This window comes from Pholcus phalangioides, unplaced genomic scaffold (genome assembly GCF_987345545.1).
Source record: "Pholcus phalangioides strain wild (caught in Gottingen) unplaced genomic scaffold, Ppha-v1.0 ptg000015l_1, whole genome shotgun sequence".
NCBI classification, from domain to species: domain Eukaryota; kingdom Metazoa; phylum Arthropoda; class Arachnida; order Araneae; family Pholcidae; genus Pholcus; species Pholcus phalangioides.
The window spans coordinates 19,251,925-19,279,488 of record NW_028301608.1 but is presented as its reverse complement, the minus strand read 5'-3'; the positions used below and the strand labels follow the sequence as shown (position 1 = coordinate 19,279,488).

Here is a 27,564-nt window from a genome sequence, read left to right as displayed (position 1 = left end):
TCAATTCATCTGATCAATCAGCATGCATTGTGCCATACAGAGCAATGTAAACAACAATAGCTAAGCTTGTCTAGTCATATCTAAACAGTGTGTGCCCAGCTTAAATGATCTGCAGAACGTTTCTACACCACTTTAGTGGTCCACAACACATCTACAGATCACTTAAGTGATAATTAAGTCTGTAATAATAAACCTGCCTATAACGATATTTTCATTGGTCCTATTAAATAGGAAACGGCTCAAATTATCTACAACGATAACCTGTTCACCAGGTGTACAAGTATGAAATCTGGATTTCAGACAACAGATGGTGCATCAATGCAGTTTGTGCAATAAAGATTTGACACTGCGCCATCAACAAGTGTCAGACGCGCATGAGTGATAAATTGGAAAAGTGTGTTCAATATGTCGAAATTTATACTGAACAAAGATCATTCGCGGACAGCGTTAATTTTTTGTTTTCATTTGAAGAAAACTGCTGAAAGATTCAATGACATTCAGAGAGATGGGAAACAGCTTGTTGACGAATGCCCAATTGCTCTGCGAGTTGTTTTTGTGTTTGCATATCATCTTCGTCCAACAATTCTTGCAATTCCACATCTTCATTTTTTTTGGCAGTTTTCCATGTTCCTTGTCTGCAACATCAGTCACCATTTTTGAAACGCTGAAACCATCGTTCACACGTATCTTGTGCGATGGAGCATGTTCACCATAAGCTTCTAAAAGTAATCTGTATGATACAGTAGCAGTTTTCTTCAAATGAAAAAAAGTTAATGCTGTCCGCGAATACTCTTTGTTCACACAGTATAAATTTCAACATATTGAACACAACACTATGGCACACTTTTCCAATTTATCACTCATGCACGTCTGACGCTTGTTGATGACACAACAAAATGGCACAGTGTCAAATCTTTATAGCACAAACTGAATTGGTGCGCCATGTGTTGTCTGAAATCGGCATTTCATACTTGTACACCTGGTATAACAATATTTTTCTAGATCTCTCTACAGTAATGTTATGCACTGGTTTCACTATATATCCAATGCTAGCATAAAATATTATTTCATGTAAATTTTTGGAAATTTGGCTTCCTCTGATATAAATGAAATTTCACAAAGAGTCAGGAGATACGAATCCTTTCTTTGCACTGCTATCTAAAAATATTCATGTGTTTAGATTAGACCATAGTTTCCCAAACTTTTTGTGCCATCGCTTCCTTCTTCAGTATTTTTTTCTCTCATTGCCCCCCAACGAATCCTGTTTTACCCACAGCTTCTAATCACTCCCCTGGACCATTCCATCACCACCCAGGGGGCAATATTGCCCACTTTGGGAAACACTTAATTAGACCATAAATCATACATGCTCAACTCATGACCATCGAGTCAAATGTGATCCTCAAAGTAATCTGATGGGGCCTGCAAGCTCAAACCTAATTTTGTAAAAATAAACTAAGCAGCACATTACCAGATCACTCAAGTGAACCGTGATGCAGTTCCACATCACTTAAGGCTGGGTACACACAGGATAAACAAGATAGTTTTAGATAAGCTTAGTCTTTTTTTTTTTCACATTGATTTGTATCACATGTTTCAATTTATCTAATTAACCGGTGTTGCATTGTGTCATACGAAGCAAAGTGAACAAAAATAACCAAGCTTGTATAAAGCTGTCTTGACTAGTCATATCTAACCAGTTTGCACCCAGCCTAAGTAATCTGAGGCACGTTTCAAGATCACAAGTGATCCACGACACATTCGCAGATCACTTAAGTGATCTGGAACAGCACTCCAGGTCACTTAAGTGGCAAGCGACATACTCTCTTTTCAATAAAGAGGTCCATGGCACTTTTCTCTAGATCGCTTAAGCGGATCACTTCAGTGACCTGCAGAACATTTTCAAACAAAATAAAGTGTCTCACTCTCTGAAAGGTTGAGCACCCTATAAAGTGATACATCTTCTCAGATTCCAAAATTTCTGTATCAGTTGCCTACCCAAATGGAAAAGAGCTTGAAATCATTGGAAAATTTGTTTTTTTTTTCTTTTTTTATTGAGTCCTGTTGATCTTGCAATATCCTAGGACAGGGTTCTCAAACTGTGTGGTGCGAAGCTTTGGTGCACCTCCAATCTTTGTCAAGGGTGCCGCAGAGTTGTCAGTATCACCAAGGTTTTTTGAAAATATCCTTTGTTAAACTGCTCTGGAGAGCAGGCGGAGCTCACGGATAAGCATTGAATAGGGAAAAGGGACGCCATGGGTAGGAAAAGTTTGAGAATTCCTGTCCTAGGACAAAGACAAACCAACACATAGTTTGGGAATCATTGCACTAAAATAATTATACTTTCGATGACTATGCAGAGCAACTAAAACAGTTCAGTGTTACAACGGCTTTTTCCTCAACTGTTGTCTTGGTATGCATAATACTGTTACACAAGTTTTAATTATTGTATTGATATGTGAAACAAAACTAAATAAATAGAACAATATATTTACATTGAAATTATCATTTACTAATAACATTTTTTTAAATAATCTCCCATGATTACACACACACTCATACACACACACAAAAGACAGCACCAACTGAATCTGGCGCATTATGTGACACTTACAGACAAATAGCGAAAAGTGAGGGGAGAAGAAAATCAACATAAACTAAGCTGTACAAAATAAAAGGGGAAGAAATCAGACTTCATAACACTAGCAAATATTTACAACAATAAAACTGATCAATAATTTTATAATTTCTAATTCTTTCAATTTTCATTACAGAAAAGGGTATATGTAAATTGCATCGGAACTGAATTGCAATTCAAGTAAAACCATTAAAAAATATGTCATCATGAAATTGGAATAAATGAAGAGTAGTCTATGAAGCTGCTGAATAAAAAAAATCGAGAGAATTACCCCTTTTCACAATTACAATGCTATTTTGACGAGCGTTAAGTTTTTTAAAATTTGAAAATTACAAGGTCGAGATATATATATATAGATTAATCAAACAATTATTAATCACAGTTAAAACTTTCAGTTTAGTTAATTAACTCAATCAGTCCAAGTAAAATTCAATTAAAATTTTCCTTAAAATTATGTAAATCAACTTTATTTACTTGACAAAACCGATTAGATGTCTTAGATGATGTTCCTCTTCATAAAATTTCAGATAAGTGACTGTATTTAAATATTCTTGAATCAATAATTTAAAATTTTTTGTGATTAGGAAATACAGGTCGATTCAATGGAAACTGCGGAGGATTTCAGTTCCAAAGTGAATTTGATTAGAGTTTTAAAAGAAACGCTCAAAATATATTGCTTCCCCTGTGAACATCAGTTTTGCATTCTGTGAACCTGTACCTCCACCAAGTACCATTTGGGAACAGAACCTGCTCTTAGACATTTCCTACAGTTTTCAAAGTAAATGAGCAACAGTATGAAGATCAAAAGTAGTTTGAAAATCAGTGACTAATTTAAAATAATCGATTTTCAAAAAAGAAAAGATTTTAGTTAAGAAATTCCAGGATAGTTTGCCATATTAAATTGCTTTTTGCGGGTGGCCAGAATTTTTCAATCTATTCCTATATTTGTTCACATTTAGAAAATAGGTGCTTGAAATGAATGAAATATATTTTTACATCATCAATTAATATTATATAGTCACCAATACTACGTTTGTTATGAATGGTTAGTCTTCAAAAATATTCAATTAAAATTTTATTAATCAACTAAAAGTTTTTGATTAACCAGTTAAAAATTTTAAAGTGTGATGCGACAATGGCATACTTTACAGCAGCCATTCACAATTACTAGTTCAGGAATTATCAGTCATTTTGAAAAGATGATATACTCGACCACCATTTCCTTGTTACAGCGTTATCAGCAAAGTTGCATCCATTGGTGATTTTTTTATAGATTTGGGCATATCTAAAGTATGTTGTGTTAATGGAAATGTGACAAATTTAAAGCTCCACAGAATATCAGAAGAAAACTCAGATCAGTTATTAATGTTTGTATCAGAATACAAATGACACCATGCTACCACTGAATTTCTGTACAACAAAATAACATTCCTGTCACAATCAAACGCATTCTCTTGTGACTCGCGTCTTTCTAACATTATTGTTTGCTTATTTTAGAATATCCATTTAGCTTAGCACAAAGTTTTTTTCCATGTCCAACCAAGGCCCATATGCTTGTTCAACTCCAAGGGAAAAACTGGAAAATGGGCAATGCCATGCCTTGGGTTGGGGGATTGAAATATGTACAGATATAATATACAATACTTGCTCAAGAAAGTGGGGGAGAGGGGTGTGACATCGAGAGAACTTTCTTCTGAGATGGGGAGATGGGAGAAGAAAAAAGAAGTTTGAGAAACTGCTATAAATCAGTTTTCCTCAAAGTGGGTAATATCACCTCTTTGGTGGGAGGGGACATTCCAAGGCGCAATAATTACAGCAAATACAATGTAGGATCCCCATGGTACTGCTCGGGAGAGGGGGTTATGGAGAAATTTTTCTTCTCAGAGGGCGGGGGGGGGGGAAGTAAAGAGAAAAGTTTGGGAAACTGTACTCTAAATAAGCAATTTATGACAGCATATATGCCGATTCATGAACAGGCATTAATAGAATTTGTTTTTGTTTTGAAAAATTTATAAAACCATAGCAATTAACAGATTCCCATGACGCAGATAATTTATTTTTGAACATTAGCTCACAAATCCATTTATGTTTATTATTTGCAATGAATCCAAAACATTCAACATGTTCTCTCAAAGAATTATCATCAAACTTTTTAATCAAATTTTCAATCTCTCAAAGTAATTTTAATCTCTCGTGTAATATATTCTCTGCAAATCAGTGATATCGATTCCCAGGAACACTTTACATTATCCAAGTTCAACTGTTTTTTAAGTGATTCAAGAAAATGGATCTCACAAAAATTAAATTTTATCCCAGAAACATCTGCAGCTCCTACAGACCAAAGTGTCATTAAACTTTCAAGATACACAATTTAAAAACTGAGGATCTGACACACATTAAATATTGCACAAGTTTATACATGATTTCTGTCGATGTGCAATTCAGTTTTTCTATGCAATTCACATTTACCAAAAAAAAAACCAATTTTTCATGAATTGATAGATAAATCATCTTCATAGGGACAAGGGAGAACAAAAGGGCAGTGGAAGTAATCAATTTGCCGAACAGATTGAGCAAAACAATTTCAAAATCAGGAAGACGAATAAGCATAAAAAACAATTTAGCGACCTTTTTGTACCTAATTTTGCAATTACAAAATAACAATTCGACACCTAACTACATACATATTAACTTATCTCTTCCAGGCAAATGAAAACACTTGGTATCTGAAGTGTAGTCCAAAAAAACTAGTACAACATTCCCCCGGTCAACGTAACGCGACTGATTAAACATAACATACTGGATGATAAGTTCATTAATGCATGTAAATAAATTAAAAACAACAGTGTACATAAAATAGCAAAAAAAAAAAAAAAAAACACTAACCAATAAACAAAAATCATTCGCCAGTTCTCCATATAAACGGTTACATCAGAATTTGCTGCTCAGAAACAATAAAGGACCAAATATCATTGAATTGAGCCAATTCAATGAACCGCAGTGTTGCAGATAGAATTTTCTATGCGACTAACTACACTACGGGAACCGGTATGTTAAACATTGCTCCAAGATTAACGACATTGATTATGTGAAGGCACGTTTTTTTTCTCTTTAAAAATGTTGCTTAAGTATTGGAAGCATAGAAAAGAACTGGCAGTTATACAAATCACAATCAGCGAGATCAGCAGTGTTATTGTGGCACTATTTTCCGTAAATTATAATACATTGTCTTTATTAAAAAAAATTGATATTTTGCACCCACACACCCTCTCCTCACAAATTACCAATGTAGCGAATCGAAAAAGATAGCTTTTTTTAGTAACCTTCAAATGTACATGAAGAAATAATGCGAGACTATCACATGGTATTATATAATGGGTTCGTGTGTCTTTGTCGAATAGCGAGCCTGCTGAGTGGATGTGTGCTGCCTTGCTGCTTACGCATAATTTTTCTCAAAGGTCCCAATGGAGGAGGAGGAGGCGGTGGTGGGGACGGAATATCAGGGCTATCAATCAAGCTACTCAATTTCACAGCTGGAGGTGGACGCCCACAGGTTTTAACATCAGCAGGCATGACGCGTATCTCCGTCGAGGGCTGAGAAGTCCTTGATATTCCAGTACCACATTTCAAAACTCCTCTCTGGACAGGATCTTCGGTAGGTTTCTCGATTTCTTTCGCGGAATCACTTTTGGTTTGGTTGCGAACTTTTCCCGTGAAAGAACACCGAGTCGGCTTTCGCAAAAAGTTCAGGTCCAGGCTTGTTTTTCTATGGGGAGTGGGGGGTGCCACAGTGCCTGTCGTGTTACTGCTGCTACAGGACAGTTTTTTCTCGATGCTGGTTGGCAGAGATGACCTTAAACCAGTTGGCTGGCGAGGTCCAAGGCCGAAATCTGTACCGCTGAGGGGATTAGATGTTGCTTCTGGGCATGAAGTTGAATACAGACACTTTTCTCTCTTGGTCGTGTCATCGTCTGTATGCGAAGGGGATTTTTCTTTTCTAAGTGATTCTGATGTTGACTTGGCTTCCAATTCTTTTGTTAACCTCTTAACTATACCTAAATCCTTACCGCCCTCCTCTTTGAGAGCCGTTTCTCCAAAGACTAGACCACACGTTTCTACTGAATTATTACAATCATTCCGGTGCTTATGGTTATCTATCTTATCAGCATTCTGGATTTTTGGAACTTTGCTTTCCAGTATTTCGCACTGCTGCCTGACGACACCAAATACTGGATTGTCATGAAGAAAACCATTGTTCTTGCTTGTGAAAATAACATCTTCAATATCAATGTCGGGAAGAGAACTAGCACTGCCAAACTCAGCATTGGAATCTGTGCTCGTGCAACAGGACGATGATGATAATATGTTCCTAGAAGGTAAAGACTGTATGGCACTACTTATGACTTTCTGCGTCCCACATATTACTTGATTCACAGCTTCGACTACAGATGGTGTGCTTGCGCTATGCATGGAATTAAGCCTACCACCGTAATGGGATATTACGTTTGGGAACTTCTCTTCTGAAGTTTTACAAGTCTTTATTACAGGTGATGCCAAAGCTGGCAATGGATAGAATTTTCCACTGAACATGGAAGTTGGCCTATGCTCACTACGGAGGCTACGAGAACGCCTGACGGGTTTGCCCCACGAGGGCTCCAGGCTGATAGGAGTGGACGGTACAGTGTCATAACGCAATGGAAAACCGCTATCGAATGACATGGTTCTCGTTAAGCTCTTTTCTTCCAGTTGTTTTTTAGTGCGCTGGACAGTGCCAGGAGTGAAAGGTATTTCTTCTTTATCATATATAAAATTTGTTCTGGGAGGCATCTCAGTCTCCCGGAACAAATCACATGACACTGTTGGCGTTTTGACAGGAAAACAAGAAGGTGATAGAGACTCTATTTTTGGGGAATCTGGGGAAGATGGTGATGACTGGCCTCTACTGCAGCCGATTGGATGTTTTTCCTGAACCTTACAATTAACTTGTACTTTTGCGATCATATGGCTACCAACTGCATCAACCTTTGACTCTGATGCACATCGCTTTGACGAAGGACTGGAAACATTATAAGCACGAGCAGCTTTTTCTTCAGAACACGACAGTGGGACAGATTTTGCAGGAACAGGCTTGAAGGCAGATTCACGCTTTTCATGACTAGTTTTATCAAAGACATTGGCAATTCTTTCAACAGGCACAGATTTCGACAAATTGGAAACACCATTTTTAGTATTTTCTGCCTGCTTTTTCCCACAACAAGCTATAGCAGATTGAAAACCCAGCTGCCTATTTGCAGAAGGCTTGATAAAAACAGATTCATCTTGAGGGGAAAAATTAGTCATGCTGCTATTACTGTTACTACTATTGTTCGTAAGGCACGTTTTCACCAAACCTTCTTCAGGCCAAAGTGAAGGCTTTACTAATACTGCTTGATGCTTTGATGCAGCTGGCTTAGTCTGTGATAAGATGGGTTCCACTATTTCTTCTGTAGCAGGCTTCATCATAAGTCCATCATCTGTCGGCGATGACGGCTTTGAAACAGATTCAAACTGGGTTGCCAAATTCAGGACTAGGCCGCTACGGTTTTGGCTGTTGGGAGATTTCGCTTCAGCACGGGATGATTTTGAATCTGGAGCATTAGAGTTCACATGAGATTCTAATTCATTGATCCGATCCTTGATAGATGAAACTCTCGGTATTGTTGGATCGACTTGCAGAAGCTGATTCTTGTCAGATTCACTGATTTCTTTCTTTACTGATGCAGAATCAAAACTTTGTTTCCCGGAATTTGAAATACTAGAGCTTCGAGTTCCTCGTAAATCTTTATGATCTGCTTCAATACTGCAGAACATCGATTTCGATACTGCAACAGTAAAATATAAATATATTAACACAAGTTTATGTGATATTTAGAGAAAAATCATTATTCAATATGCAAATACTTAATAGCCTAACTTTGCTTTCTAACACATTTTGTTCTTAAACTATCTGTTAATCTCACCATAGGAGAAAATTGCTGCAAAATATATTACTACATTCAAAAAGTTCCGAAACTTATTTTATTATGGAAGAATATATACAGATAAAAACCTAGTTATTTGGTGTTTCCTTTGAAGTAACTACCTACCCAGTGCAATTATGCATTTTTGCCATTTCATACAGATTGCAAGCCTTTTTTTGTCACATGCTCCAGTGCTTTCATCGCTACTTACTGCACTTTTTCGGAACCTGGGAATCATTGCCCCTTAAGCAAATTCTTTATCTGAGGCAAGATCGGGGAATAAGCTGGTTGTAAAAGGATCCGAATGTGATGTTTTGACAGGCAATCTGACACCAGGAGAAACCTATGAGCAGACGTTTTGTCGTAATGGAGTACCCATGACTTGGCATTCTAAAGATCTCGTCACTTGCGTCTCACAGAATCATGCAGACGTATAAGGATTCACATGTCGTCCCTCCCAGTGTCCTCCGATTTACCTGTCAAAACATAACAACCAGCTTATCCCCATATGACCCTTTTCCTTGGATAAATAATTTGCTTAAGGGACAGTGATTCTGAAGTTCTGAATTAGTGCAGCGAGAAGAGATAAAGGCACTGGAGGATGTGACAAAAAAAGGTTTGCAATCCACATTTACAGCTTTGTATAAATAATGACAAAAATTTATAATTGCAAAGGGTAGTTACTTAGAAGGGAACACCAAATAAACCGGTTCTATCTATCGATTCTTCCATAATGAAATAAGTCTCGGAACTTTTTGAATGTAGTAGTATATGTATATATAATAGAACCGCTCACAATTCCATATTAATGCAATTAAGTAGCTTACTTCTATTACCTCAAATGAGAGAGTTGTGTCTGAAAATTCTAGTCACAGTGAACCTCCTACAGTGATGTAGCTTTCACGAATGGCATCAAGATCAGAATATTCTGGGCTTTAGCCCTTAAATACATAGCTTTGCATATGTGCAAGGGGTCCTTACATGTTCGTTACTGTAGCCAGTTTGAAGATAAAAATTACCTTTGCACGTAAGGTAAGGTCATGTTTTTTTATTTTATACTTTGAATTTGCTGGTAAATGTACAAATTAACAACAAAAGCTCTTTATTACAGAGCATGTGTTCCTTTGGCTAATTTGCTAAAATGTTTTGTTTGCATTTTCTTTTTTTCACCTTAAAGTTTGCAACCCGAACTTTTTGCTTGCTATAGTTTGAATCACAAACAATGTAGTTATGTATTTGAAAGTAATATTATTTCAATACATTCACTTTATATGCAATTTTCAAGGTTCTTTATGTCCTCTTTGACGCTCTGTATATACAATACAATTTGTGAAATATATTTCCTTAAATGATTTTTCCAGTTTTTCTATATGTGTCAGTAACAATGAAAAAAATTATCAGCTTGAAAAAACAATCATATATTTAAGGATTAAGAGCAATGCATGAGTTACAGAATTATTATTTCCATAAACCTCATCCATATCTGGAACTGCCATCCTTAGATAACCAAAATAATCTCATCTACAATGAAGATGTCAGCTTAAGATATGAAAGAAGCATGAGGAAATACAGTAAAATCTTTTTATGTATACTGATGGGACAAAAAAATTTGTCTATAAAAGAATGGTGACCATGAAATAGGAGTTTGAAATACATGCTTTTATGGCAAGGGGCTTTCATGCTTTTATGCTTTTTTTAAGGCAAGTAGAGATAGTAAGTCTATGTTGTTTTGCGCAAATGTGTATGGGTACATGATAAAGCCCACCATCATTTTCAAATCTGTGAATCCATGAGCATTGAAGGGAAGGATAAGCCAAAGCTAAAGCTCTCAGTATTTTGGAAGAACAATTAAAAGGCTTCGATTATGAAAACACTTTTCCTGCATTGGTTTAAATGGTGTTTCGTTCCGGAAGTCAGGAGGCACCTTGAGAGTGAATACATGCTATTCAAAGTTCTATTGATACTGGATTGACCGAGGAGGAATGAATGCAGCTGACTGGTCCTGAAACTGAAGCAGTACCAGATGAAGAAGATCAAGATAAAGAAGTAGAAGACAAGTTCACCACAAGTAACATAGCGGAAGGGCTTCGCAGCTCAAATCAGCAACATTATTATCTCATAACATAGATCCCTCTATTTTACGTTCTTCACATGTAGAAAAATTAGTAGAGGAAGCCTTGTCAACATACTCCAACATACTTGATGATATGAAGATACGGCAAACAGAAAAATCACATTCTTCCAGAAAACATCGCCAACAATCGCTGCACCCTTTTTTACATTCCCTTCTACCTCTGTGTCACCCTGCTGTTTCTTATGATGTTCAGTAAACGAGATACATATACAAAAAAACCTATGGTTTCGGTTATTCGCAGATTTCCATATTCACTGTCACCCCCGGAACGTAACCCCCCGCGAATACGGGGGGGGGGCCCAGACTGTAGTTATTTTGTACCACGACCCTTTAGCCTGGAATTTTTTAGGCCATAGATTAAATTTTTTTAATACCGAGTTATTAATATACCCCAAATTGAAGCATAACAAATACAAATAAACAAAAACTTAAAAATAATATTTATTGATATTAATAATGTATTATGCATCCACATAACCACACCTGATTAAAGCTTACACAAGGTCGAAAGGGGAGAAAAAAAGATATGCCATGAATAAAAACACAAATTTATTGGAAACTTACATGCTTCACTAGATATTGAGCCATTAGGAGGAAACAACATGTCTGCAATGCTGTCACTGGGTGACCAGGACTTAGGTCTGGAGCTTGTTCCTGGAACTTGAAGGTGTCTAAGAGATTCACTTTTTGTTGGAAGGCCACCGTTTTTTACTTTTAACTTTTCTTTCTTTGGTTTGTCATGGGATTCCAAATTTGTCTCTGATTTTGACCTCCATAGGCTATTATGTCTATGTTTGCTGTAAAATAACAATATGAATATGTTAAATTAACATTATAAATGTAACATTTATAAAGATGAAAATCTAACATGTATCTCAAATGCTATCTGCACAAATAAAAATAATTTGCGTCATACTCAACCGTAGCAGAAAAAAAAAAATTCTCTAGACTGGCTAGATAGGGAAAGATGTCAACCATGTAAATAGCAAGGTATAACAGAATCGATTATGAGAAATTAGTTTTTCATGATGTTGATTCATTAAGGACATAATAAATGATATGTATAAACTTCGCGTAGCTATAAAACTAATAGCATTTAATATTTTAACGAAATTATTCAACAAAAATTTGGCCTTTTACAAGCAAACACATCATGCCCGCAAATTAAAAAGAAAATTACTCAACCAAGCCTCAAATATTGTTCCATTCTCTGACAGGTTCACCTCATCTACCTTAGTGAGATAATACATAAAGCATGTGTATCTGAAATATCATCAACAACTGCCATAAATTTACCATCGGAACCATTGCTTTCTGAATCAAGAGTTCTTTGGTATCATTCTTCAGTAAATTTAATGAAGCAAATCTACAGGTCCAGGCGATGAACTTAATTTATTGCAAATAATTTTTTTTTATGGCAAAACTTATTTAGAAAGCATAAGTTTTTATTCTTTCACTAAAAAGATCTGCTCGATAGAGCTGGGGGAAAGAGGGACCTTTTCACTTAAATTAATTTTTTACACATTCTAGAAAGTGTCTGGATTTTCCAAGTTTTGAAAAACAATCCAAGATGAATGAATCAACAGTTCTGACTGCAAAAGAAAAACTGAACTTCATCATAGGTTAAGAAATTCAGAAGAAAAATTTCTCGCTTCCCTTTTTCATCACATGTCGAGCAATAGGGCTGAATTGTGATCATAAATATTTCAAAACAAAAATAAAAGACTAACAATCTAATACTGGTGTTATTGAAAAGCTACTGAATGTCTGATACAGAGAAAAATCAGTGAATAAATTGGTCACAGTGCAGGATTTATTGAACACACAGTGGAATCTCGATAACTTGACATCTATTATTTCCTTGGTTGGCACAATACTAATTTCAATGTAGGGAAATCTCTCTAACTCGATACATGTTTAGCTTAACTCCGCTTAAGTCGGCTACAATTTTTGTCCCTTCACCACGACTGGTTTTTACAACTGGCCTTGTGTTACCAGTTCTAAGAATTTTTTGACATTGTTCATGGGTATTAGGACAATCCTTTGTTTCTTTGTTCTCTATGATGGGTCCCTTTTTTTGCATTGGGGGCGGGGGAGGGGCGTGCATGTAAAGAATGAATGTTTGAAACCAGTTGGCCGGCTTATCATTTTAGTGGTTTCCAAAAAGGTCTTTCATTCTTTTCATGGTCAAAACAAAGTGTGGATATTGTCAACATCCAATAGGGATGAAAATCTTATCTATTGGGAGTTTTGATATCGTCTGTTGTAAAGAATGTTTTTGGTAGAACTCAGTTTTACGATTTCTTGGAAAAGGAGTAATAGAAAAAGAGCTAAAGCTTGGTTAGACGCTGAATATGTCATTTGGTTTTCATCTTGAGTATCGACGGCCGTGAATACAATGGCTCCACACCAACTTCATACTTTAATTTTAAAATCAAAAGTTGAAATTTTGAAAAACTAGAATTGGGTAAAACACAGAGTGAACTTGTCAAAGAATATGGAGTTGCATGGAACACTATTTCAACGTATGCCAAAAAAAGAAAAAATTTGGCAGCATTTGAATCTTTGATTTGAACCAAGTAGAAAACGCATAAGAAAACCAGACTTCAATGACGTAGAAGAAGCAACTCTTTTGTGGTTCAAATTCGCTCGATCTCACTCAATCCCATTATTAGAAGCAATAATTCAAGAGAAAACAAAGGATTTCGCATAAAGTCTCAATCAAAGTGATTTTACTGCAAGCAGTGGATGGTTGACCCGATTCAAAGAGTCTCATGGCATTGTTTTTAGGAAAGTTTGTGGCGAGAGCATATCTGCATCTCAAGAAACTTGAAAATTGGAAGAATGATATTCTGAAACCAATGATAGAAAGGTATAAAGATGCAGATGTGTTTAATTGTGTGATGAGTGAGAAAGGTTTATTTTTTCGCCTTCCGCCTAACCAAACGCATGCCTTCAAAGGCGAAAAAAGTAAAGGAAGTAAAAACACAAAGATCGTTTGACAGTTCTTTTGGCTGCAAACTCAGACGGTTCTGAAAAACTGAAACCATTTGTTATCGGAAAATCAAAAAACCTGCAGTGCTTTAAAAATGTTAAAACTCTTCCTGTGGACTATGATGGCAACAAAAAGGCATGGATGACATCAGAGATTTTTGAACAATGGTTGAGGAAGTTATAGAAAATTTTCAAGTGAGAAAAGAAAAGTTTTATTTATTTAGGATAATTGCACTGCTCATCCAAAAATAACGGACCTTTCTGCAATAAAATTATGCTTTTTACTGCCTAATTGAACAGCAATTGCACAACCACTGGATCTAGGAATTATCCTAAGTATGAAAACATTTTGCAGAAAATTACAGATCAAAAAAATTTGAGAATTTGTGGATGTTGGAATGGACGCAAAAATTTCTGTTTTAGATGCTATTGAAATGATTGATTCTGCATTGAAGTCAGTCACGAGTGCCACAATTCGGAACTGCTTTCGTCATGTTAGTTTTTGTTCGGAGTCTTGGGAAAACGATAATTTATCCGAAGATTCCTCTCAAATTATGTGAAGACTATATTCTAGAATCAATCAATCAAAGAGGAAGCGCTTCATGTTCCGAAGAAATAGAATCAGAAAGTTCAGATGAAGAAGTATCTGCACCATCTCGCCACAATGCATCAAAAGCTGATTTGATACGTCGATTCCTACGCACTCAGGAAAAAGCCAAACAATTGTGGGATAAACTGAACAGTGTAGAAGAATGTTTTTCACTGCGGAAAAAAAAAATATATATATATATATACTTGATTATTTTTCATGAGGTAAATTTTTTTTATATGTTTTGATTCTATTATGAAACAACCCCGAATTAAAATTATAATGAGAGAATTAGCATTTTATTTAATCAAATTATTTCAATGCATATAATTACGTACACAAAAACAACTCTGTTAACTCGACATCTGCTTAAGTTGACATGTTTGTCGATACTTTTAGGGTTTCGAGTTGCAGAGAGTCTACTGTAGTTCCAATAAAATTAACATGATGTTATAGTGATTATTGTTTTGATTGATTTAAATAATTTCACATTTTTTTTAATGCAGAAAAGTGTTCTTTTTAAAGACAACGTTTTTCAAATTATAGCGTTATGGTTTGGAGATGACCTCATAGTGGCAGGAGGGAGGGGGCATTGGACATTTTTTTGTCTGAAAAGGGAGTGATGACTCAAAAAAGTTTGGTAACCACTAATATATACACACACACAGGATGGCCATAAAATAATTTCGCCTGTTTGGAAGCATCTGCAGCTAAAACTAATGAACAAAATTTAACCTAATTTCACATACAGACTGTGGAAATGAATTCTGCAAAAGAAAAAAAAAATGGTATCAAATGTCACCAATATGGGAGATTTCGGCACTGTCTGGAACCAAAAATGAGTGAATAATCAGAATTAATGCATGCAGAATTTTAATAATGTTTTAGTAATAAAAAAAATCAACAATTTATGAAACAAAAAAAAATAATTTTTCATTCATCAACATTGGGGGTCTCCTCCCCCCTCCCCCCCCCAGCCAAAATTTGCATGGGGTGATGTCCAAGGAATGGGACAACCATGCATTCAAAAAATATTCACTGATAAATATGATTACTGAAATGCTGACCTTTTTTTTTCTCCCCATGCCTTCCACAGTTTGTGCACAAAATTTTATTTCATTTTGTTTATTAATTTTAGCTGTAGATCTCTCCAAACAGTGAAAGTTATGTTATGGCCACCCTGCACTTATTAATGCAGATCTCTGTTTTTAAATTTGAAGACCCAAATTTTCAATCATTCACCTTGCGTCTAAAATGCCTTGGTATATTTCTAACTGCTTCAAAAATCCGGAATTCGGTTTTATACAGTTCCTCTTGTTTTTGACAAATTCCAAGGCTTTCTGCAGGTTCCAATCATAGGCTTTCATCACATAGGCAATAACCACCGAGGCAGACCTGCTGATACCCATCTTGCAGTGAACTAGCACTTTTGAACCTTCATCTCTGGAAATTAAATCTGGTTTAACATAGTGTTACATGATCACAATTTAAAACTTTGATTCCAATGAACCTAAAAATGTGCTTGTGTGAAAATATATTCCAATGCATAAGAGAACAAAATTGAAAGAAATAACTGGGACAATATTCATATGTGCATTTTTTCATATTTGTTCAGTATGAACAAAAACAATCAAACATATTCAAAGATTTCAAAATATAAGAAGGGAAATTTTTTTTTAATCATGTTCTTCTCATATTAATTCCAGCTAACGTAAAAGAATGAATCCAAATGAGTGCCTGTTTATCTTCCTCCCAGACCAATAATGTGAGGCCTTATTGCTGCACAGGTGTAAATGCAGCACTTGGGGGAAAAATTTTTCAACTTCAGCACAGCTCCGGCTACACCCTTTCCAGGATGAAATTAAGCTATCATGCAATCACTGTTCTCCTCTATTCTACAAATACATAATTATTAGAAAATGCTAAGTAATGTTCAGAACAAACACTGTGCACTTGAAGTTATGTTTAATTGATATTTTCATGTTATAATATAATTTTTCATAGTCAATTCTTTGAAAATTCGTTGTATGGAAACAAAAATTAAGGTAGGTGAATCAAGGCTTCAAAACTATGTAAAATTGTCAGTACTACTGAGGATAGACAAGTATGGTTATTACTCATTCTGCTGTAATATTGACAAATTGGCATTTGCCTTTTTTTTTTGTTTGTTCACTGCCTTTGGTAAGATAATTCCTAAATTCTAAGTGCTTTAAATTAAAATTAAATCACCAAAAGAAGGAACGATTATCAATAACAGAACATACTTCGCCTTTTGTATGTATCTGTAGGTCTTATCCCAGTAATGTAAGATTTCAGTGGACTCATCGTCATAAACTCGAACATTCTGATAATCGAACATTCCAGGAAAGAAATTGTCGATTTCTCGTGTAACATTCAAAATATGGCCGATTCTGAAACAACAGAATTTTTTTACACAGAGGCATTACAAGACAATTATGTTATACAGTGTAAAAAAATTACTTTATTATTAAAAAAAAAAATCAATGAGATACTTTCATAACTTACACTCAATGAAAGAAAAATAGATACTCTAGTTATAGATAAGAAATTTTATGAGCAAAGTTTCTGAAACTTTACAAAAAAAAAGGACTTAGTAAACAAGGTTTGAATATGTGAAGTGCTGTTTGCTCTATTTAAATATTCACACCTTACAACTTGCACCTCTGGCAAAACAATACTTAAATATCTGGAATTGCAAATGAATCATTCCAAAAACCAGGTGTACATTGTTCTTGTTATTTGATGACATGGAAAAATTCAGGGCGATTTGAAATTTTTTAAATGTTTAGTGAAGTTCATAAAGGCTCTAGCCAGAAGTGTGTGGATCTTAGGACCTTTCCACTTTAAATCTTTATCTGCTCTATCATATATGAATGATATGATATTGTAAAAATTAAATTTAAATAGAACTTCTGATGCAACTTCTTAAATGCTGTAGTTTTCCGAGAGATAATGAACCCCCAAAAAATGTGTTTTAAACTAATTTTTCTTTAACTATAAAATAATGAGATGGAAAAACAAAGAAGAAAATTTTTGCACAATTAAAGTAATAAACGTGGGAAAATTTTAAAAGGGGATAACTCCTGTAGGTACTCACATGAATAAGTTTACCACCTTTCCAATTTAGTTTTACTTTGAAAACACCTGAGTATAGTAGTGGGCATTTTTGAAATGTTTCGACTAGATATTTCTTTAATGTAGAGCATGGAATAAAGTTAGCTCCATATCACAGTCAAAAGATTTGGGAGAAGAAAAACACTAAAGCGATATTTAAACCGAAAAATGTTCTCACTTGTTAGCAGCCAATTCTTCCAAATTTGAAGCATTCCATTCTGAGCCTAAATAAAGATACTGGAAGATTTCGGTAGGAGCATCCATCTGCCCAAGAATTGTTAGCATCTCTTGGTCGATGAATGATTTGAATTCTTTCAGGTTTATGTCTAGTATTTCTTCTAACCTTGTGCGAATCTATAAAATATTAGAAAAATGCTGTTATCAAGTTAAAAAATGAAATTATCGTAACTCAATTGCTAGCAAATAACTTAATTTATGACGAGTTGATACATGGTGAAGAAATAAATATTTCCCCCAAACAATGTATAAGCTGTCTTGAGCTTACATATTTGCTAGTAACTTCATCTAAATCTACGGACATCATGAGTTCTTTCAATTTCACTCGAATGTGCTTCTCTGTCTCTTCTTTTTCAGTAGGCCTGAAGAAAAAAAATAATTGTAATGTGTAGCTGCAATTGGACAATATATTGTAATTAGTAATTATATACAATGTTTAATAATTAATTATATGTATTATATAATTACTAATACATTATTAGTACGTATAGTAACTTAATTTTCAGGGGAAAAATCAGTACATATCAACGATTTCAACTTCTGTTTAATACCTTGATCAAATTAGAAACAGGATGAAAGAAAATATTTTGCTCAAATAAAACACTGTCCACAAGATTATCGAAATTAAACTTCCCTGATTCAAAGGATTTTGGAGGTAATTTTACTGAGCCAGATTCGGACAACACACATTTCAGATGACAGCACTTTACATTTATTAAACAAAACAATTTACCAATAGGCAGCATCGTTGCTTTTAAAAATATTTAATATGTCTTCCTTAGTTTCAACATTGCTTTCTATTCGCAAGTCTACTAAGAGCAATCTGTAATGTAGTCACATCTGAGCTGTAGTTACATCTGGAAGCCACCATTTGTTGTCATGTTCTAGGAATTAATTCGGACTTACTGTGTTGGACTGTGAAAAACACAGCTGTTAACCAAGATGGGCAAGTTGAACATCTTTTGAGTAGCCTGACTTTGAGTGCCTATTAGCCAAATAAGGCGTCACTGCAATTCCCTGAATTCAAGAAGTTCAATTTAGATAATTCTGCAAAAATATTAAGAGAAATAAAACCAGAAAAAACGCCATGCCAAATATGAAAATAAAATCCTAAGTCATGATAAAAAAAATACTAAAAACTCAATCCTTACGATCATATTGAAACACTATGGGTTCTGTTTTAGGAAAGGATTAAAAATTTTAAAACTAAAATGGCTTTATATAAGAAAGGACCAAAAACATTGGCTATCATGATGGACAGCAAGAAAAGATTGAAAGATGCAATAAGTGCTTCGTTAGTGGTGTTTGCATCATATGAATGAATCTTGTGCCAAAAGTAGCTCTGTGTGGGTGTTTATCAGTGAAATCATGATGTGCTATAGTGCATCAAATAACCTAAATATTTAGGGAAACAAATATTTAACAACTGAACAATTTTCACAAAATATTTAACTTTGTCATAAGTCTGGACACTCCAAAAAGTGGCTAGGCCTTTTGAAAGACCTAGACTTCAGACACTGGTCACTTCTCAAAAAAGTTGGTTAATTTGGCATTGAATGTAACATGCATACATGAGCATTTCACAAAGAGTATCCACAAGCAATTAAAAACTCTTTGATTGATTCTAACATTAAAATGAGACACGAGAAAATATCAGCGGAGGAGAGAAAAAATGAACTGTGAAGACTTGGCTATTGTAAAATAAAGATTGGGAAAAATCTACAAAAAATTGAAATTTTTATACAGCCCTTCTTTAATAAAAAAAAGTTGATAAGTAAAATTTCTGTGTCTTTATTATATCAAAAGAAAACTAATTTTAGCATGTAAGAAGTTTCAAAAATCAAGAATTTCAATCACTGACATCCTGATAAATCTTCATTCAGATCTTACTGTGTATAAGGTACAAATTTTACTAATTGACATGTTTTACCAAGGATTTTTTACTTCCAGTTGTTCTAAAGGAGTGATACTATCACGGCTAAATTTTGGAACATCATAATACCCGTATTTTCAGGCATGCCAAAAAAAACTGAGCCACATGTTCCAGATAATTCTTAAATATCTGGAACCTAAAAATGAATTAAATTGGTTGATTAGATCCTTTCTTCTCTCTGCATTTTAGAATCCATCCATGCCAGACAATGCGGGAGAATACGATAATATTTCTCGTCTGGGTTAATTGCTCTCAGATTTCTTTTTACTTATTCCATTGAAAATTATCCACATTATTTACCAATTATCCAAACTTTTTAATATCATAAAAGTGTAACAATAAAAAATATCATCTCATATACAGTGATACTTGTCTAAGAAACACTGGGACAGAAACCAGTCTCGAATGGAATCAAAAAAAAAAGAAGAAAAAGAGTCCAATCAATGATTGATGCTCTAATCTGCACCTTTATAAAACTGAAACCTGTCTAAAATAGAATATTATTTCAGTCTCTTGATGATCAGTTTCATACAGATTCCACTGTAATATGTAAAACTTATTAAATCACAAAAATACAATGTAATCCTTCAACTTTTTAATTTCAATCCAGTACTACATGATTACTGACAATTATAAACATTAATATAAAAGCCTAGACTGATTCAATTCCTTAAAAGTATTTTCCAAAAAGTAAAAAAAAAGCTCAACTATGAGTCATACTATAAGTCATGATGACTGAAAGAGGATTACACAACTGGAAGTTTTTGATGACAAGATTCAACTTGAAGAACTTATGAAGATGATAGATTACTATAGCTTGTAACTGAGTTGGTATTTGTTCATGAAACTTTTGATGCAATTTATAAAATCAAGGTTGTTTGGAAAACACAAAATTAACAAAGTTGAGGAAAAAATAACCAATGGAAATAAATTGTAGTGATGGATGGGATATATCTTGCATACTCGGGAGAGAGAAAAAATATTATACATACTGTGATCTAACTGTATCTGGAGAGGGAGGCCTCCTGGATTCCAGGTCGTCCATGGCATGCCTAAGAGGAATAAGATATGGTTAAGTGCTGGGCTAAATTGCTACATTCATGTAACGACAAATTTCAAGCAGCACGAACTCAAATGACTTTTTATTTATTTATTTTGTAAGTATTTGATAAAAATCAAAAATAAACGTGAAGACATAATATTATATAAACTCATAAATACCCGATACACCATAGCAAATGAAGTAAATTTCAATTTATATCAGTTTTTTACTGCTATAACTTTTTCTTTGTTTTTCAATTGTGGTAAAATGACTAAACTTATAAATTTTTACAAATGAGAAAAGAGTAAAAATTTTGAGACACATTCTGATTACCTCACGTCTGTTGAGAAAATTTACTGTTAAAAAACATTTTTCTTCTATTGTTCCCAGATTTGAAATGCAAATAATATGTTAATATATTTATAACAGAAATTATAAACATGTTGTAATTTTTTAAAGTTTAATGCTGCTACAATATTGAACACACTCACCATTCGTTGAGACATGATCTGTCAGAATTAATGCGACTTTCATAGTACTCTATCCACTGATGGGTTCCTCCGGCCTTGAAATAATTACACTGCCTTGCTTTAGAGCTGGCTTTGTGCAGTGTCTGCAGAGCTGACCTGAAATAGACATTTGAAAAATGTAATGGCTAAAGATGGGTTCCTGAAATCAAGTGTGTGTGCTCGCGTGTATTTCAGGTTCAGATATATACTTAATGCTACCATACTGAATGTAAATATACATTGGTTATATTTGAAGTTCTGGACTTTCATATTTGATTATAAAATAAAAGAGAACATTTCTTGTATAGGAGAGACAACCCTACTGATGAACATAAAATTATGATTGTATATATATTAAAACATATTTTAAACTCCTGTAGGAATGAAGGATACTATCATTTAACCCTTTGAAGTGGCACAGCAGAAATCACTAAACTCCCTTTAAAAAAATTCATATCTTTTTAATTAAGTAGGCTCTCTTCCGATTTTCTGCAGGTGTAAACTAAAGAGTGTAAGGGAAAGTGTTCCATAAAAAAATCACCTTAACACAATATCTGGGCTTGGCATTTAATGGCATCTTACTCTGTGCGCCAAAAACGAGAAAAATCTTTCGCTAGTTTGTGGGCACCTGAACTAACATTCTCGCTAATGATAAATCCCTTACAGAGCCACTTCAGCAATCTCTAAATGTTTCATGGATCCTTCAAGTGCTCAGGAAATGTGTCTGGGCTGCTCAAGTGCTATGGAAATGTTTCTGGGCTGCTTAAGTGCTCTGGAACTGTGCCACGCATCACTCAAGTGATCTGTAATTATGCCATAGATCACTTAAATATTCTGGGAATGTTCCGCGGATGACTTGAGTGATGTAGAACCACACTGGGGAGCACTTAAGTGCTCTAAAATTGTGCCTCCATGTGGCACAATTTTAGAGCAAGGGATTCAAGGGGTCTTTAAATGTGCCACAGATCATTTAAGTGTTCTGGAACTGTGTCACAAGTTACTTAAGCGATCTTTGAATGTGCCAAGGGCCACTCAGATACTCTGGAATTGTACCACAGGTCATTTAAGCGATCTGTAAAAATGTGCCGCTTAGTTTTTTTTTTTCATGGGGGGGTGAGGAGGGCAAGCAACATCAGATAACTTTCAGGGCCACATTTGGTCTGCGGGTCAAGGGTATATCATGTATGGCTTAAAGGGTGGGTCGCAATGAACTTCTTAAAAGAGAAATTGAGTTCTTGCCTTCAAATAGCATTGAAATTAACAGAAATTGATTATAGTAACATATAAAGCTATTTTATTTTGAAATTTTAATTTTTTTACATTAAAAAAATGTTTTTCGTATGGGGGGATGCCCTATGCCCCCCTCCCGCGTACGCTCTGATCCCACCAAAATGCATTAGAAGTTGGGGGGGGGGGGCAGTGCTGACGAAATTTTGGTGACAAGGGGAGGAAGGGGGTCAAAAATGGCTAAAAATTTGCTGACAATACTTTCTCAGAATTTGCAAAAAAAAAGTATTTCAGAACTAATCAAAATTGGTAATAAAAAAATATTTAAAAAATAATTGTAATAAAAGCCTCCCTTTTATTAAGATGTCACTAAATTATATGGGTTGGTGGTCTGGGGGCAAGCTTTGTGGGAAGTTTCAATTTCGCCCGCCATGTCTAAAAGGTTGGAGGCCACTGCTTTACATAATTTAAAAAAAAACAAAATTTTATGTATGGCAGCATTGTAAGCTGTCATACCAATTATATGGTACAGTACCCAAAATAGTAACTTTTATGTAATAAAAATTTGCTTTCAAGCCAAATTAAAGGTTTGCTTTTCTGAATTTTGCAATGGTATTTTCATTTTGATAAGTAAAACTTGGAAAATCAAATTGGATCATTGAAAAAGTTTTAATCTTTTAAAAATTTCGATTGCTTCATATTATGAGTTGGCATTCCATCAATTCTGGCACAAATCCGTTGAAAACAATTCGCTATTAAAAAAATCCCGCCCAAGACAACAGTGAAGAAAGCAAGGTGAGGTATATCCATGAATAGTATGCGATTCGCGGAATCGGCGCATGAATTTTCGACGCATCCGTATTCTCTTATAGGCGTTATCTTCTTCTCAACCTCCACATTTTCATTTTCCACTTTTTTTACCCGTTTTTCTCGCAACCATACACGGAAAACGAAAAAAAAAAAAAATTGAAAAAAAAAAATCATCGCCGCTTTCGTGAAGGAATTCACCATTTCACGGACGATGGCTAGAAGAGTACATAGAAGAAAATAAACGTGACGTCTTTCCGTGGGCCATATATGGAGCAAGGAAAAATCGTGGGCAGAGTGAACAAGATCTCCAAAGAGGAAGATTTTTTTTAATAGCGAATTTCCTTTATATGCGTTCATAGAGCTTAAAGATGGATATAACAACCCTCTCAACGACAGAGAACGGAAAATCCACATGAAAGTGTCCCTTCAGTGACACAAAGAGGACAAATAAGTCAACGATGCTCACGTCGAGACAAAAAAAAAAATTGAAAGAAAAACAAAAAGATTATTTAATTTTCAAGAGTGGCTGCCAGCCCGTGACGAACGAACACCAAATAACGTAGAAATAAAAAAAAAACTGAATGAATCATCGAAAAGGATTAGTGAAAGTTCGTTCGTACGCACACGGATAACAAAAAAAAAACAAACGGTTGAATGTATCTCTTTCCAAGATAATTTCTTCATATCGCTGGAAAATCGAAGTCCTTAAGAAAAAACAACTTCATGCCATAAAAATTATTATTTACGTACAGTAATGTCCCCTCAAGTCATATATGCTGAACCCGTGGCCCGCGAAGACACACCTAATATTATCGGAACTTGGTTGATATCAAAGAAAAATATCATTATTTTAACAGGTGACAGATATATAGTTCTGAATTCTCTCAAGTCAAAATCTAACGTGCAGGCGTATGGCTATTTTCACAGAAAAATGAAAATTCAAATCGGGGCGCCTTGATGAGTTCGTAGACTCTCGTAGTGAATATTTTGCAGTCCCTTTTTTCAACTTCAAACTTCTGCACAAACTGTCTTTTCATAGTAATAGACTGAATGGAATTACCTCCATCAAAATTTAAGAAATGTTAAAGGAAAAAACAAAATATTTAATGAATTCAGAACGTAAAAAAACTTCAATTATTAGGAGCCCTAGTTTTAACTTTAGACCAAGCCCTGTTGTCACACACGTTACGACACCACTGCTACTTATCAATCATTTGCAATTTTCATTGTAATATTTAATTTGATATTTTGCACCACTAAATTTCACTGTGGCCTGCAAACATTTGAAAAAAATTGCCTAATGGCCCGCGATCGGTTTCAATCGGATCAATCCTCTCAAGTGGCCCGCACTCATCGAAAGGTTCGAGCCTTCTAAGTTTAGTTCGTTAGTTAAGCGGGAGGTGATGTCGTTGTAGAGCAGAGGTCTTCAACCTTTTTTCAGTCGCGAGCACTGACTGCACTCATCATAAACAAAAGAGCACTTTTACGACAAGTTTGACATACGAATGCACGAAATCAGGATGATTTCAATCCTTGAATGCAATTTGTGCAAGGTGGTTCAACTGGAAAGTTGACCAAGTAGTCGCGAGCACGAAATCGGACACGGGTATCGAGCACTCTGGGTATTTCAGGGTGCACCGTGGTGCTCGCGAGCAACGGATTGAAGATGTCTGTTGTAGAGTGATTATCGTTATATCAGCAGTTTAACATTAGGCTACAGGCATTTCCAAACAAGACTTGAAAAAATATCGTAGAGGGATTTATCATTATAACAAATATCGTTGTGTAGTTAGGTTTCAATGTATTATCTTTAACGCTAGAATTACCGAGCGGTCATTCCGACCGCTTTTTAAACTTTGATTGTCCACTACTTCATTTTTCAAAATTTGACAATTTGGCTACGTGACTTTTCCTAATTCGTTAAGGAATCTTTTGGTGGAAAAAAAACCGAGTCATTCTGTTGATTTTTGAAAACTATTTTAATCTAGAATTACCGATCCGTCATTTTGACCGCAATTAAAAATTTCGTTGCTTAACCAGATACTACTAATGCATTCTTTAAAAAACAAAATTATTCATTTTCTCTTTTGAAAATAGGGTGTAAGATGGTTCACATGTTTCGTTACATTTCAGGCGTAAATAAACATACAGGGTGTTTCAAAAAAAAGATGGGCGAGTTTCTAAACGGTGGTAGAACGCATTTAAATAATCTATTTTTTTTTGTCTTACAAATACTTGGTCGAAAATAGAATACAAAGGTGCCAGAGTGCTCTTGAGGGTAAAGAAAAGACGGAGAATCACATTTTGTTTTCGACCATGCATTTTGTCACTGCAGGCATAGGTCGATGTGCTTAAGTGCGAGTAAGAGTTGTGCAGTGACCTTAGATACTTAGTATCATGTATTTTATCGTACAGCGCTATTGTTTTCCACATTTGGTCTCTTCCGGATGGCGAGAGAGATACCCCAGCCCCATCACCTCTCTCTCTGTATCCGTGCCAGGCATTTTATGGTACAAAATTTTTTGTTCCATTTAGCTCCAAACGTAAAATCTTTTAACTGCTTCTAGCTAAGATGGGAATGGAGTAGAGGGAGCATAGGCGGCGGAACCCATTGGATTCAGGTCACTTCAGCTCCCGAGAATTTCTATGAAAAGTGCCCTTAATAAAATTCATGAAGATGCTCTCAGCATACAAAGCAATACGAATACACCCCCCCCCGCGCATGCTTTATTGAATCCCTTATATACGAGATGTACCCCTAGTAATCCTTAATTGTTTTGCCTTATCGGAACCCATGAGTAGGAGAGGGGGGTATAACTTGGTTGTGTCATTCCGAAGTTCTAAAATCAACGAATGCTTGGGGTTGAGCTCCTGGGGTACCCGTGTCTCTCCCAAAATAGCCCCATACGACAATATTCCAAGGCAGGCAACCCTAGTTCTTATGAGACCTGTTTCAACCCGAAAATATATCCACATTTGCAGCTGCATCCTGCATTTTTACAATAGCAGTCATTTTTACCGCTCGATAGGTCTTGGAGAGATGGAAATTCCGGTAATTCTAGTGTTAAGTAAAAAAAACAGCAATCGAAATTACTAAATATCTAATACATATATCAAAACAGCGATTCTTAACCATGACAAAACAATCTTGAGGATGTGAGTTGGGAAATATTGCCTGATAAGAGAGTTAAACATTCCGTGGAAGCAAAGAAAACAACGACAAGAAAGGGCAATGTTGTGTGCAAGTGAAAATGTGCATCACCTCTTCCTACACCAAACTCTAGCATTTAACGATAAAAAAAGTGTTGATTCTCAGAAGACTACGGTCATAGGACTGAGAGCATTTTCAGTCCTATGTATGCGAATTTAGTGACGAATTTCTAAAAACTGATGCAGCCAACATCATTATCAAGTAAAGTTGCGTAACACGATGGCGATTCAGAAATATGACCACCCATTGCATTTTTGAGACTGTTAATAACGACTGGTGATTTTTCCAGCATATGTCGACGATGAAAGCCATATGTGGGGCAGCTGCGTCTTTTTTGTGGTTTTAATTCAAAGGTTTTTTCCCCATAAATTCGCTAGAACATCAATCATACAGCAGAAAAGGAAATGTCTAGAGAGAAAAAAAAAAGAAAATTCTAGAATAACTTCACTGACGCTGGATAACAAATCTCTCGTAATTTTTTGATATTCGCGGAGGAAAAAATTATGATAGCGTTGTTCCTACTCAAAAAAAAAAAAAAAAAAAAAAAAAAAATGTGCTTTTGACTGTCATACAACACTTCACTATGCTGTCAGATAATGAATGTCATTTACTCGATTGTTCAGCTTCTGAAATTCTTTAAACTAAATCAATAGCACATAATACCTCAATATAAATTAAGAACCAGCAAAAAAATTATTTAAAAAATTATTTTTCTGCAATGTGGATAAAGACAACGACACCTTTTATGGAGTTATAAGAAGTCATTTTATTATTACGTTTTCAGACAAGAATTAGAATCTAAATCCAAAACGTAAGATAAGAATGATAATAAACCAGATACAATTCAAAATAAAAATTTTGGGTGTAATACTAACCACGTAAGTCCACAAGGAAACAAATCCTAACGTACACATAAATAAAATATTTGTCCAACTGAGTTCTCAGAATGAAGACCGAAATTCATTGCATTGGTTTCGCTATAAATCACGAGTTTTCCCTTTTCATAGAACGCATCGAACCATTAAAGCAAGCGAAATACACATAAATCATTAGATCCACCTACAAGACAGCGAAGAACACTGTTGATTTGATCGAATTAATACGGA

The 27,564-nt window shown here is 35.1% G+C and overlaps 1 protein-coding gene across 2 annotated transcripts in view; it reads right to left on the bottom strand.

Moving 5' to 3' along the window:
• Positions 1 to 2,490: 2,490 nt before the first annotated feature.
• ssh (Protein phosphatase Slingshot) overlaps positions 2,491 to 27,564 on the bottom strand; it is an 84,642-nt gene continuing 59,568 nt past the window's right edge. Inside the window, exons 7-14 of one of the 2 annotated variants that reach the window (XM_089243099.1) lie at positions 21,193 to 21,327; positions 20,652 to 20,711; positions 17,995 to 18,088; positions 17,668 to 17,843; positions 16,619 to 16,765; positions 15,597 to 15,797; positions 11,336 to 11,568; positions 2,491 to 8,499 (exon numbers count right to left, since the gene is read on the bottom strand). In XM_089243099.1, coding sequence (XP_089099225.1) covers positions 5,996 to 8,499; positions 11,336 to 11,568; positions 15,597 to 15,797; positions 16,619 to 16,765; positions 17,668 to 17,843; positions 17,995 to 18,088; positions 20,652 to 20,711; positions 21,193 to 21,327 — 3,550 coding nt within the window. In that variant the 3' untranslated portion in view covers positions 2,491 to 5,995. The remainder of the gene's footprint in view (positions 8,500 to 11,335; positions 11,569 to 15,596; positions 15,798 to 16,618; positions 16,766 to 17,667; positions 17,844 to 17,994; positions 18,089 to 20,651; positions 20,712 to 21,192; positions 21,328 to 27,564) is intronic. The other variant, XM_089243100.1, reaches the window with a different exon arrangement.